At 42.2% G+C, this 15,321-nt stretch overlaps 1 protein-coding gene across 1 annotated transcript in view; it reads right to left on the reverse strand.

The window, feature by feature from the left end:
• TBX18 (T-box transcription factor 18) overlaps positions 1-13,087 on the reverse strand; it is a 76,039-nt gene extending 62,952 nt beyond the window's left edge. The window contains exons 1-3 of the mRNA XM_068279387.1: positions 12,636-13,087; positions 10,124-10,313; positions 5,693-5,794 (exon numbers count right to left, since the gene is read on the reverse strand). Of these exons, the coding sequence (XP_068135488.1) occupies positions 5,693-5,794; positions 10,124-10,313; positions 12,636-12,834 (491 nt within the window). The 5' untranslated portion in view covers positions 12,835-13,087. The remainder of the gene's footprint in view (positions 1-5,692; positions 5,795-10,123; positions 10,314-12,635) is intronic.
• Between the last annotated feature and the right edge of the window lie 2,234 nt (positions 13,088-15,321).

A 15,321-nucleotide genomic window follows, 5' to 3' on the forward strand; every position in this document is an offset into this window, starting at 1 on the left:
TGGAAGCCTATGGCAGAATTCAGCACTTTTGCACCCCTATAATTCTGGTTGGTTATCATCATCACCTGCCGACTTTAGCAGTTAATAGCAAAGGCCCCTTACATCCTAGCAACACCAAATTTGCCGGATATGTTAAAAAGATAGCAGGAAACAATATTTAACGGACTTCCTAGGCCACAAATGTGAAAAAGTTAAATACCTTTTCATAATCCAGATCCATGGAGGACGCCATCCGCGCCCTCCCGTTCATTCCCCCATGGCTCCCGCAGTAATACCGGCCCCCGGTCGGGCCCGACCCCTCCAAACGGGTCGGGTTCTCATTCCCTCCTCAATATGGCCGCCACAGATTGCCGCTGCTGTGCAGTCTACATAGGCGTGATTGCGGCGGCGCAGCTCTAGGCCCTCCTCCCGCCGCGTCATCAATATGCGTGCATACATCGGACGCATCGGGAGGAAGTGCTAGAGCTGCGCAGCCGCAATCGCGTCCGCAATATGCGGACTGCGCAGCCGCGGCAATCTGTGGCGGCCATATTGAGGGGGGAATGAGTTGAGAACCTGACCCGTTCAGAGGGGTCGGGACTCGACCAGGGCCATTATTAGTGCTGGAGCCATGGCGGAATTAACGGGAGGGTGCGGATGGCGTCCTCAATGGATATGGATTATGAAAAGGTATTTAACTTTTCTTCACATTTGTGGCCTCGGAAGTCCTTTAAAAAATGTTTTCATTTTTTTTATTTGCTGTGTGTGGGAATTTTTTTTAAAAAATGGCGTGGGGTCCCCCCTCCCGAGCCTCTGTAACCTCTGTCCCCCATGCAGGCTGGGATAGCCAGAATGCGGAGCCCCGGCCGACTGGGGCTTCGCACCCTGAGCTATACCAGCCCGCATGGTCCATGGTATGGGGTGGTTCTGGGGGGGGGGGGCGGCCAAGCCTTCCCCTCCTTCCCCCCGGAGCCCTTGTCCAATCCATGGACAAGGGGCTCTTCCCCACCTCCGGTGCCCCAGGTGGGGGCGACGACTCCCTGGGGGGGGTTCATGGTGGTATCTGGGAGTCCCCTTTAAGAAGGGGACCCCAGATGCCCACCCCCCTCCCAGGAGAAATGAGTATAGGGTTACAAAGTACCCCTTACCCATTTCCACAAAGGGTTAAATGAAATAAAAACACAACCACGAGAAAAGTATTTTATTATTCTAAATTAACCATAAATACTTACCTGTACCTTTAAAAAAGTTTTCCCACGCCAATATCCACGGTAAATGATCCAACGCACTGTATCCTCTTATGTTGCGATCTTCAATTAAGTTGATTGAAGAGCTCCGATGCCTCCCACATAGCAGAGAATGCGTCCTTTTGGACACATAGCTGCCGGCTCCTGCTGTCTCTCCCCACCTCCTCATCTGTCACTCTCACCTAGCCTGGCACCCATGGGTGCACTGGGTGCCAGGCTAGGTGAGGGTGACAGGTGCAGGCAGCTGGGGAGAGACAGCAGCGGAGCCGGCAGCTTCACGTCCTGCTCAGGACGCATTCTCTGCTATACTAACGGTTCTTGAATCATCCGGTTCTTTTTAATGAATCGGTTCTTTTTTTAATGAATCGGCTCATTTTACTTTGAAACTTTAAAATTGATTTTCTCAAAAAGTATAAGGTCTTTTTGAAAAAAAAATTTTCCTCTTGTTCCCACTATTCCACTTAACATTCCCAACAATTTTGGTGTTTCTACTATGTAAGGGGACTTTGCTATTAACCGTTAAAGTCGGCAGCCATTAAAGTCTATGGGCGAACCAAACTTTGAAAAAAAGTTCCCGGTTCTCTGCGAACGCGAACCCCCAAAGTTCGCCTGGAACCGTTCGCCGGCGAACCGTTTGGCCCATCTCTAGCAAGATGGCATCCGCTATTTATAGAGGGGGGCTTGGCCAGGCTCCCCCTCTGTGATTGGCTGCAGTCAGAGGGCTGGGAGCCCTCTGATTCGCTTGTGAGGACTCGAGGTGATGTCAGACGTGACGCTATCCGAGCTGGTGATGCTATCCGAGCTCGGATAGCTAGGATATCTCTGGATATCTGCTTGCTATCCTAGTGCGCTCGGATAGCACAGCCCGGATAGCTAATACTATTCGAGCTCGGTATTCGAGCTTGAATAGTAAAAAAAGAGCTAGGATATCCGAGTACCTCGGATATCCTAGCTCAGATGAGCACCACTAGATATAGGTAGCTAAAAGTTGATAACATTTAATAGCATTCGTTTTGTATATGAAGAAGAAATGAATGAAACAAAGGAAAATGATTTCAATCATGTTTTTTTGTTCAAAAGAAGGAAAATCAATTTTGCATTGATTTCTGAAACTGTGAAAGTCATTAAGAAACAGAAGACACATACAGGGGATATTTAAGACCCCTAAGAGGTCTACAATGCTGCCTTGTTACCTGGGCACAAGACTAGAACTCTCTGAGCCAACTTCCAAACTTGATGATTTAAAAGCTGCTGATGCCGCACTAACCAGTAAAAAATGCATATGTGACTATTAACATTTATAGGACCCTTACATATGCATTATTCTGCAGTGTAACAAGAGTCAGTGGCAACTCTTCTGGGGTCACCTAAAATAACCCAACATCCTGAAATCACATCCTAGTATTTATACCAGAGACCTGACTAAGGGCCCTTTCACACAAGTAGCTGATAGGCAGTGAAAAGCCTGTTGAACTTTCACAACTGCTTGCTGCTGCCTGGTAAATGCTTGCTGCTGCCTGGTAACTGTTCGCTGCTGCCTGGTAACTGCTCGCTGTCGCTGCTGCCTGGTAACTGCTCACTGCTGCCTGGTAACTGCTCGCTTCTGCCTGGTAACTGCTTGGTGAGCACACAATTCAACTGCCCATGTAAAAGGGCCTTAAGCACTGACTGGCCAGGTCTGTTCTGGAAAAGTGCATAGGTTAGGGGTATTTCAGACTGGTACCCCTATATAAGCCAGGTCATCCCTGCATCTGAGAAAATAGCTACAGATTACATAACTACCTCTACACTGCTGTCAAGTGGAACACCTAAATAGATCATACTTCCAACCGTTCATTAAAAAAAAAATATAATAATAATTATATATATATATATATATATATATATATATACTTAAAAACTGTCACATATTATAAGAATATATATAAATATATACATCAGGAAAAATGTTAGTGTTTTATGTATTATTCAAAATTGCACAGCAATTTGTTGCTTTAATAGTTATTACGCATTTATGTTTTTTTGGAGCAAAGAGAGAAAAAACTCTGTGAGAAGTGACGTGCTGAGGGTCACCTATTTCAGACAGCCGTTTAGCTAGTTATATTGTTATAATAATCTCTGAAAGGAAAACCTTTGCAACAAAATAGCAGTTGAAAATGTGCAGATGTTGCCAGATTAGGACAAATTTTGACACAAAGCCTATCCATGCCTGAATTAAACTCCAAGCAAACATGAAAAGACACAATTTATTCCAGTTATGTATCAATAAAAAGCATTGCATTTACTGGCCTGGTAGAAATACCTTGCAAAGCAGTACTAGAGAGGAGGAAGAATAGCTCAATAGCACTAAGCTTACATTGTAAAATTCCTTATGAAAGAGACTAGAATATTAACTTATCAGTGTTGTGCCACCTGCTCAGTCCAAATTTATACAACTTAAAAAATAGACAATAGAGAATTCTGCATTAGCTTGGAAATATTTGCATCTCATTGACCCTTGCTTGTCTGGAACTTTCTGGAGTGCCTAAAAATACAACCAAGTTACATTCTGCCTGTGCTGTCTGGCTGGACCATTCTGAACCTTTGAATAGTATCTGGAAAATTAAAAAAAAAAACCTCATTCTACATTTCACCTCTGTATTTGTTTCCCTAACATCCAGATTTAATGTAATTGTTACAATAATATGCTACATTGTGTCTGAATGTCAACATATTGTATAATTCTCAGCAGGCTCACAGCACAGAGCAGTACCATGCACCCTGACCTCCTCCAATTCCTATGCACCTGTCTGAAAAAATCTAAAAGACTTAAATAAAAAAATCAAAATGTATCTCCCTAAGCTAATTACTAAGTGTTGGGCACCACAAAAAAACAAACAAACAAACAAAACCAATTGACTTTTGTATTATTTCACACAGCACAGTAGTCTTTATTTACATGTAATCAGTACTATTTAATTTACTTCAGTATTAGAACCCCATTTTGGAGGTTTAGTGAACCCTAGTAAATGTTTAAGCACTTAATGCTTATTACAATCATTCTTGCATCCATTTAATTTTTTTTCCCCTGAAAATAAAAAATTGACAGTAATTTACTTTGTCAAATAAAAATACCTTTGCTAAATTTATTGGCATACAAAGACTTTTCAGCTAATTGAAAATCATAAAAAGGTCATGGCATTTATAGGTCACAAATTCATATCTAAGTGTAATAAATATTTAGGTATATTTAAATGATTGTAAATACGAAATATTATTATAATAACATCAGTAATAATGGTCAGTGAGGTGCTGAACATTTTGAGCTGATGCAAATGTTACGTAAATTGCATGGAAAAATATACTTCTTGTAATTGGACCGATAGATGTCATCACCCGCTGCATTTAACTGGTTCAATTTCAAATGGCATAAATTTACATAAATGCAATATAAAAATGACATTAACTCAACATTACTAGTATCTCATATACCATCTCTAACAGCAACATATATCGTAAAATCTAAACATAAAATATATGTGGCTACAAAAGCAAAACAAGTAAGTCGATAAACAGATACATAGAAAATTGGACTCTAATCCACTGGCTTTATTATTGCAGATATGCTAAAAACAATACTCTCCAACCCAAGAATGTATTTTACAGGTATGCTAAACTACTATACATGTATAAAACAAAAAGTGATGCAGTCACCATTACAACAAGTGAAATCTAAAACAAAACAGGGACTGTTAATCCATCTCAATTACAAATATAATCATGCCATATATCTTGTTTTTAAAAAAAAAAAATCTGTGCAAAGGTAGACATGTAAAATCAGCAACTGCTTTAAATCTGAGAACAAAAATCTAACTTTGAATCTTGCATTAATTGTACTGTATAATTTATGTTGTCCTGTGATAAAGAAAAGTGCTTTCCACTCCAGTACTAGTCCAATCAGAGAAAACCTTTAAACAAATATATATATTCTATTTAAACTGGCCAATAAATGAAGCATAAGACTGAACATTCTATTACTATGTCAACATTATCATATCATATTAAACTATATATATATATATATCTGTATATATATATACACACACACACACACACCTCACAGAGCTGGGCGAACATGTTCTTTACCCTTTTCTGTATTTTTAGATACAGAAGTCTTATGAGCACTACAATCAGTGTTCTTGACAAATGGCCAAGTGACCAAGAAAAAGGGGATAACAACAGCCATAAATAATTATAATTCACATATGTGTAATTAAATCATATAACTCTGTATTCTGAATTAGATCCTCTGAGACCAAAACAATAACGGTTCAGGTTACTATACAATAGCAGATGTTGCACGCACACACATATACGGATAGTCATCATATGTACGAGGCATGTCCCTCCATCCCCCAGCATGCTATAAACACACTGCTTATAAGTCACATTTGTCTGATGGACTATAATAATAGTAATATACTTGCCGATATCTCTTATTATCCACAGGCACTATATCCATGGCTATATAGTATTGCTGGTGTGGATCTAGTCCAGAGATCTTCACTCTCATAGCTGGAAACATCCGCCTGTAAAATAAATTAGTTGCACATTATGGTACCGAATTGATGCTATATACAACAATCGATGTCTGCACGCAATAGCCTGCTATGAACATTGTGTCTCTTTAGCATAGCATACACTGTGGTGAGATTTAGCTTCTATCAAAATAGAGTAGAAGATAAGCTAAGAGAACCATTCTACAACAAGATCAAAATAAAAAAATGGAAGCATTGTTAATAATCCACTTTTATGAGTATCTAAAGCGTTATCCTTCCTATTACAACTGTTAAAACCCTATCCACTATAAGGATAACAAGGGTTGTGTATATAGTAGAATCTCTTTATAGTAAACTTCAAGTGACCTGGCCAAGTAGTTTACTATATCAGACATTTACTTTTTTGGAATTGGTCATACATTATATATTCATACAGCCGAATAGTTTGGACCTGGGAACTGAGTTTACTATAGCTGGAGGTTTACCATGTCAGGTTCACCATATTATAATAAGATTCTACTTTATAGCAACTATTATCCCCACAGATGGGTGTTGCTCAGTGACGTCATGTGGTTCAAACCAGAGAAGATCTGTCATTATTCATTGTCCACTTGGAGACCCAAGTGAACAGCAGACCCTATGCACAGGCCTTGACAGCCAAGAAAATGTCTTCATAGTGGTTTTCACTCTGTCTGCCTGTGCACCTGTACAACACGCAGCCCTTGGCTGCAAATCCACTGGACAAAAACTGTATTGTGCCATTTGGAACAGCGATCCGCTCTGTATAGGCATTGAAATGTGGCCTCTAACATATGGATTTAATCAAATATGTTTTTGCAATATTTAATAAGCTGAGTTCCTTGTATAATATCCAGGTTTTCTTGTACATCTGTCTTTGAACCGTGTCTTTTCAGAGGAGGACGGAATTCATGGATCTCGCTCTAATGAGCACTACACAGGCTCAGCTCCATGTTAAGGGCTGCTGGAATAGGCCTGCCATCTGTAGTCACTTCATCATGCTGTAAGCTTCAATTTAGGTGTTGGGACCCCATCCTGATATCTTTCAAATATGTAAATGTAGATATCAGATTTCCTCACAGAGCTAAGCAAGGCACTTATAGTAAACATCTGTAAAATCAGCGTTTGTCAGATGATCATCATTGTGGCCCATCACATCAGAGCAGGGAAGGAAATCTGTATGTTACAACATATGGAGGCATCCCTCAGTTACAGCGCTGTGCAGAGACCATCAATAACATGCTAAAATTCCGGCTTGAATGCAGATTTTATTCTAGCTGTATCCTGCTTGGAATTGGGTCAATGGAATGCACTCCCTCCCTGCCAATTTTGATTGGTCCAGCTCCAAGCTCCATACAATGTAAATTAAAGAGTACTTGAAGGAAAGAATTTAAAATAACTAGATACTTACCTTAGTAGAGAGAAGCCTCTGCATAGTCCAGAGGCTTCCCTGATTGTCTTACACCCCTCCGTTCCTGCGCTGGGACACTTTGAAAATATTGAACAATTATGTTTGATGTGGTGCTCGTGGCCGGGCTCCCCTGAATTTACGAGCAGGGCCGCACTGCATAGGCATGAAGTACAGCCCGCATCTGCACTGCAGCATGGAGCCATACGTGCATAGCATTTCCCTCAAGCACAAGCAGATCTGTGCTACTGCGCAGACACAGGCCCACACCTGCGCAGTGTGGCCACGCTCATACATGGAGGGGAGTGTGGCCATGAAGATGAAGAGGGCACACACCTGCACAGTGTGGCCACGCTCATACATGGAGGGGAGTGTGGCCATGAAGATGAAGAGGGCACACACCTGCACAGTGTGGCCACGCTCATACATGGAGGGGAGTGTGGCCATGAAGATGAAGAGGGCACACACCTGCACAGTGTGGCCACGCTCATACATGGAGGGGAGTGCGACCATGAAGATGAAGAGGGCACACACCTGCACAGTGTGGCCACGCTCATACATGGAGGGGAGTGCGACCATGAAGATGAAGAGGGCACACACCTGCACAGTGTGGCCACACTCATACACAGAGGGGAGTTTGGCCATGAAGATGAAGAGGGCACACATCTGCGCAGTGTGGCCACGCTCATACCCGGAGGGGAGTGCAGCCATGAAGATGAAGAGGGCCCGCATCTGCACAGTGTGGCCACGCTCATACATGGAGGGGAGTGCGACCATGAAGATGAAGAGGGCCCGCACCTGCACAGTGTGGCCACGCTCATACACAGAGGGGAGTGTGGCCATGAAGATGAAGAGGGCACGTGCCTGTGCAGTGTGGCTACGCTCATACATGGAGGGGCGTGCTGCCCTGAAGATGAAGAGGGCACGTGCCTGTGTAGCTAAGGAGCTGTGGGCCCCGATGCAAGATCTACATTGGGGCCCCCCAAGCACTCTATACATAACAATTGATACAGCGCACCAAAACCTGCCAATGCCAACTACCATGTCAGAGGTGCAAGAATGGGATGGGGAACAGCTTGTTAATGATTACCACTATTCAAAATATCTATACAAGTGATTATTATGAGCACAGGACCAACAGAGAGCTAATGCTGTAGTTGAGGAAGGGCCCTTCGGGGCCCCTCTGGCCCAAGGGCCCCGATGCGGTCGCAATCTCTGCAACCCCTATTGCTACGCCCCCTGCGAAGGGGAATGCAGCCGTGAAGATGAAGAGGGCACACACCTGCGCAGTGTGGCCACGCTCATACACGGAGGGGAGTGCAGCCATGAAGATGAAGTGGGCCAGCACCCTCAATAAGTTACTTAGCAAAGTGTAATATTGCCTTTTATAGTACTTTAGTAAATCATAAATAAAGTGTGTCTACCTAACGTATCCAAGCAACAAAAACTAGTCCCACTTTCCTATTTTTGTAATACCTTATACAGGTTCCCTACATTTCACACCCCTTCTCTGTGAAGTAGGATTCCTCAATAGGAAATATTTCAAACTGGAAATTAGCACGGTGAAATAATATGCATCAATAATATAGTCATCATCTAATTTTGGTTTAATAAGACTTGCCAAATATCCAGAGTCTCATACTGGAAATGTTCAAAGTGTTCTCAATAACAGGGGAATAATAATCAGCTATCCACACTTTCCTGTCCTTGTGACATATACAGAAAAACGTCAACACTGCTGTCGATCGCAGGGTGAAATTCTATATTTTATACAAGCTATATGAAGCAAAACTGGTAATTAATAACATTGGAGGATTTGATCAGGTGGTTGACCTGCCCAGTTGAGCAAAACAACAGTGCAGACATGGAGTAAAATGATTCCCAATGAAAGAATATTGCTAATACAGTAGAATCCCTTTTGTAGTAAACTCCATAGTTAAGTTTACTATATCAGAAAGTTACTATATCAGAATTGGTCATACATTGTATATTTATACCAAAACATTTTCTGGGACCTGAGGACTGAGTTTACTATATCCAGAGTTTTACTATATCAGAGTTTATTATAGTGAGATTCCATTGTATTCTAATTTCTTGACCCAGCTTTAAATTAGTTGTCATATGTTGACCACTGGTTAGACTCTCCTTGTAATTAAACTGTATACTAAACTCAGATAATCAGAAATAGTGGGCTAATACACCTCTCTGAGCTAAAAAGATCAACCAATAAGGTCACATCACATTCTACATTATATCGGTAAAAGGAGGAAATCTGCATTCCAACAGATAGCTGTGCACTATTGTCTGTATTATATGTGCCCCATGTTAGTTTCTTACTTTGTACAGTGCCACTCAATATGTTGGCGCTTTATAAATCAATGATAATAATAATAGCTGCGAGAATTGCAATGCAAACATATTTTTTCTGACAGTTTTTCTAAATCAATTCCATTCTTCACTTCTCCCCTTGACCTATTCTGTTTCTGGCTGGGACATCGGTCTCATCTCCACAGATCCAGGTGAATATCCTGTAGAGGTGTGTGAAGACAATTTTTGGCCCGGTTTTGGGGGTAGGCTAACTCCTAGGTAATGGCTGGGGTGATTAACGGTGCATGGTGTTTATCCAATAAATACATCATGATGGAAACATTCGCAATGAAATTGCTGGACTCTGCTATGAAGGAGGCAGCCAAGCCTTGTCTAGGAGGATGTCACCGACCCCATAGTATGCATCCAGCATGGTGATGGATAGCCTAGCCTGATCCCTGAGCGGAACCCGTGCACTTTGCTCAGACTGATTTACACACAGCTAGTTCACGGCATCAGTTACACAGCCTGTCCTGCCATTTATATCTCCACAGGTGATGACGAGTCAGGAACCTGTGAAAGTGACCTCCATCGCCTCAGCTGTGGAGGGTGAGGAGCTCTCTCACCTCCCGGCTTTGGTGATGATCATCTCTGTGCCGATCTCATGGAAGCGCTTCCACAACTCCGCTCCTTGCAGATCCACACGAATCAAGGAGGTAGGTGAGCCCACCGGGGCCGACAGTGCAGGAGAGGACAGAGGGGGGCTGCACGTTCCAGCTGCTGCCTTCACTCCACCATATCCATCCTCAGAGGGAGCTGCAGAACCATACAGAGAAAAATTGTCACCAGCACAGGCCGTAGCAAATAGCAATCGAGACAAATATATACAGGGAAAAGTATCACCAGCAGAGGCCATAGGAAAACGCACAACAATCACACAGCATATATACGGGCAAAAATGCTACCAGCACAGGCCATAGGGAAACTCTCACACAACGAGCACAGCATACATACAAGGCAACAGTGTCACCAGCACAGGCAATAGTAAAACAGCAATCGCGGCAAATATATACAGGGCAAAAGTGTTAACAGCACAGGCCATAGGAAAATACTCACAGGACTATCACAGCATATAAATAGCAAATATATACAGGAGTAAAGTGTCACCAGCAAAGGCCAAAGCAAAACACAGAATCACGCAACATATATGCAGGGCAAAAGTGTCACCAGCACAGGCCATAGCAAAACTGCAATAGCGGCAAATATATACAGGGCAAAAGTGTCACCAGCACAGGCCATAGCAAAACTGCAATAGCGGCAAATATATACAGGGCAAAAGTGTCACCAGCACAGGCCACAGGAAAACAGACAACAATCACACAGCATATATACGGGAAAAAAGTGTTACCAGCACAGGCCATAGGGAAACTCTCACACAACGAGCACAGCATATATACAAGGCAACAGTGTCACCAGCACAGGCAATAGTAAAACAGCAATCGCGGCAAATATATACAGGGCAAAAGGGTTACCAGCATAGGCCATAGGAAAGCACACACACGACTATCACAGCATATATATATATATCAAATGTGTTACCAGCACAGGCCATAACAAAACAGCAAACATTTATAGGGCGAAATTGTCGCCAAAACAGGCCATAGGAAAGCACACAGCAATCACGGCACATTTACTGGGCAAAAGTGTCACCAGCACAGACCATAAAACAACACTCACTCAACAATCACAGCATATATACAGGGAAAAATGTCACCAGTCACCACCAGCACAGGCCATAGCAAAACAACAATCGCGGTAAATACATATAGGGCAAAAGTGTCACCAGCACAGGCCATAGGCAGACACTCACACAACTATCACAGCATATATACAGGGCAAAAGTGTCATCACTGCACAGATCAAAGCAAAACAGCAATCGCGGCAAATATAGGGGAAAATTAATATAGGGGATACATGTCACCAGCATAGGCCATAGAACATATACAGGACAAAAGTGTCACCAGCCCAGGACATAGAGGCTAAAGGACAACAGTCATATCCCAATAACTGCATATATACAAGACAAAAGTGTCAACAACAAACAGTAAAGGCCATAGGAAAACTTACACAGCAATCACTGTATATATAAAGAGAGGGAGAGAGAGAGCTCAAAAGTGTCCACAAGCACAGTGATATATAAATATAGTGAGTGCAAATGTAAAATATATATATATATATATATATATATCTATATCTATATCTATATCTATATCTATATCTATATCTATATCTATATCTATATCTATATATATATATATATATATTTGTACAAATTAAATGGGCTTTAAAACGTTGCACCACCACTGCCAGCACATCTCGAATAGATACTGATAGGATAGCAGTGTAATGTACTAGCCAGCCACTAGCGAAGGCCGAAAATTTAGGATTGTACCCTATTACTTTGTTTCATGAATAACTAATTAAACGGCATAGTTTAATACCCTCGTGCGCTATCGCGAACCGTTCGTTTGATATAGATTAGATAAAAAGCAAAAGGAGTAGTGATATAAATTATATATACACACTGTAGCTGTATTTATTTTTATTATAGCACACGCCGCAAGACAGAAAGGCGTGCAGAGTTATTTAGGATTACATCAGCTACAAACACGCGGTATTTTGTACACACCATCTAACAAACACTGCTGTTTTCTTTCCACAAGTGCCAACTGTTACACTATTCAACAATTCAACAATTCCTTGACACTACATCGCCGCACAGTCGTTGTTCCGACGTGATAACCTACACGTCGAATCTGCCTACATCCACTATCAAACGTAAATTTACACTTACACTGAAAATTTGTGATAAATATATATTATATAAATCTAAATCTATACCTAAATAAATAAACAGGGGGTGCCTTCTTTCCGTTTACAAAACTGTATTTGTACCACAATTACTTTGTTATATATATATATATATAATATATATATATATATATTACAGAAATTAACTTTGCAGCATGCTAGGGATAGTGCGTTAGACTGAGCAGTGTATAAGTTTAGGGCAGTGGTGTCGAAGTGTGGGAGAGTGATTAGACAGATCAGTATAGAAGCAGGGAGGCTGACACTCACAGGAGGCCAGGGAGCCACACACGGAGTGCTCCACATCAGTGGCCCGGGGTAACTGATCCTCTGCTGCTCCTCTCTCTCCATCCTCCAGCTTCCTCCGCTTCTTCTGCTGCTGTTGCTTCTCCGCGCCGATCAGCGCCTCCACAGAGAAGGCGTGTGCCTTGAGACTCATGGTGCAGGGTGACCTCCTCTTGTCTGCCATGTCCCGTGTGTGTCCTGTGCTGGTGTGTGTGCAGCTCCTCTCTATGGCATGCCCCTACAGCTGGGGGAAGTCACAGCGATGCAGAGATCCAGGCAGCAGCCTTCCCTCTAGTGTCCCACAAGTAATGGCAAACTCTGTGCCTCCCCTCCTATGTGCCTCGTCCGGCGGCCCGGGAAGAACTGACACGGCTTACACAGCGCTCTGCACACACATTACAGCTTGTCATGGAAATGTATAGCCTGGATCTGTCAGCACTTTGCCTGCAGGAGAGCGCTGCACACTACTTGCTCATTAGTGACAATAAAGCGGCGGGACAGGGAGGAGCCTTCCATGGTGTCAATCAGCCGCTCATCTGACCAATCCCAGCTACATCATCAGCAGAGCCGGAGCTACTTCCAAATTAGGCTGCTGATGTCCCCAGCAGCACCCTGCACCGCAGCCCACTCCCTGCACAGCCCACACCTTACCTCCCAATTACAATGCTGCCCACCCACCCCCTCTAATCAGCTCTAATTACCTGGAGGGAAATTATTATGCTCTCTCATCTACTATTAACAGTACCGTGGTGATAATGTGCTGATCAGGCGCAACAAGGTCTTCAAAGAAAGTTTAGACAATTGGGTCACATGCATGAGTTGCCAAAGCCATTGGAAAAGAGCACATAACTTTCCTAATGCTAAACAGTATAAGGATTCCGAGTAAACTGGTCCATAAATGTTTCCTAACAGTAAATAAATATTAGTTTCATATTTTAAAACACACACACACAGACACATCCCAATCTTTTTTCTTTTGTTAGGTGAAGGTCTTAAGCCACATTAGTGAACCACATGTGTCTCAGCCAGATGACTTCTTATAAAGGGGTCTGGGCATCCTGGGTAATATTTGGGGTCCCCATCAGGCGAAGGGTTTGGACAGACCTGCTATATTTGGAGATGTAAACACGTTCCAGTAACATCATTAAAATATGGAGCTCTTGCAAGTTATGCTCTAAACTTTATGCATGCATTTTCATCTCAATTAGTCAGGTTTTCACCTAATTATAGTATAATTTTATCACGCTGGCTCAGGCTTTTCCCTTCCTACAAGACGAAGAAGATTGGTGTTTTTACCACAGTAAGTTGAATTTAGCACCTTAATAAAAAGTTAAGGCTTCCTTTTTATAGGTTGAGAAGGTTTATGCTGGGAGTTGTTAAAATGTTTAGAGGTGCAACGGGATGGCGGACTTCACAGCTTTCCTGACTCAGAAGAAGGAAATAGGACTTTGTTCCCAGCAAACCCTCAGCCCCTGAGCCCCTCACATACAGCGCACTTGTGTTGGCTGGAACCTGTGGCTCTCAGGGTATGCACACGTGGGGGCTACAGGGCTTCCGCTTAACCCATTTATACCACGGGTACCACAGCCCGCAACATACAGAGAAAAAGCATGCTGCTGCTGCTATTGTTACTGTTATTACCATTATTATCATGAATAATGATACTAGCAATGGTGCAGAAAATTAGTATTACTATTGAAATAATAATAATAATAATACATTGATGCGTTTTTATTAAATTCATGTAAAAATACACACTGATAATAACGATGAAGGTGAGGATGAGAATGATTATTATTCACATGTAAATACAGACGATGAATACATGTTTATCCCGCATATATGTATTTTCCCAACTACTGTTCTAAAATCGTTTATATCAGTTTGTCTGCTCCTGCGTCCCGAGTTCTCTTCTTTCTACAGGAAATTAAATTAGAAAGGCAGTGCATTTTTATTCAAGTTAATTAATAAGAAAAGCTGCTACAATATTATTTTCTTGCCCAGTTGCGCTGATATTTTGATGTACTTTATAGTAGTTTTTTTTTCTGTCGCGGGGTATTTGATTTGAGCGCAGCTTTTGTTGTGTCGGGTGGCATTTATGTGACATAGCAATAGTAATGAAAAGTCCTTCTTGTTATTACGGTATGCTAGATCTCTGCCATAGGAGGGGATTGCATATTTCTCTGTCACTGCAGAGGATATCTGGAGCAGAGGTAGGCGGCTGTACAAAGAATGATGCTCCGTCCTAGCTGTGTAGCACCAGCTAGATGTACAGCACGTATATGCAGACATATCTGACAATGTAGATGGGCACTTGGTTGGACTGGCAGCTGTTTAGCAGTCCAGGCATCACAGATTGTGTACCTGCCCGCTTATAGCGGATACTAACATTTCTACAAGGATGGATTGCCATGGGATAAATATATGCATTCATTATATATATACATTCATTCATTCATTTATATAAACATTATATATATACACAAACACATATATTATGTACATTCAGCGGTGATTCCTGCTGACCTCGTGGTTGTGCCATCACCATGTACTGTATATAGCTTACTGTATATAGCTGTACTACTGTAGGTACATTTTCGATGGCATGCATTGTGCATATCTATAACTGTAAACTGGCCTGCATCGATGGAACCTCTTTTTAGTAGTAGGA

This window comes from Hyperolius riggenbachi, chromosome 4, assembly GCF_040937935.1.
Source record: "Hyperolius riggenbachi isolate aHypRig1 chromosome 4, aHypRig1.pri, whole genome shotgun sequence".
In the NCBI taxonomy this organism is placed as follows: Eukaryota; Metazoa; Chordata; class Amphibia; order Anura; family Hyperoliidae; genus Hyperolius; species Hyperolius riggenbachi.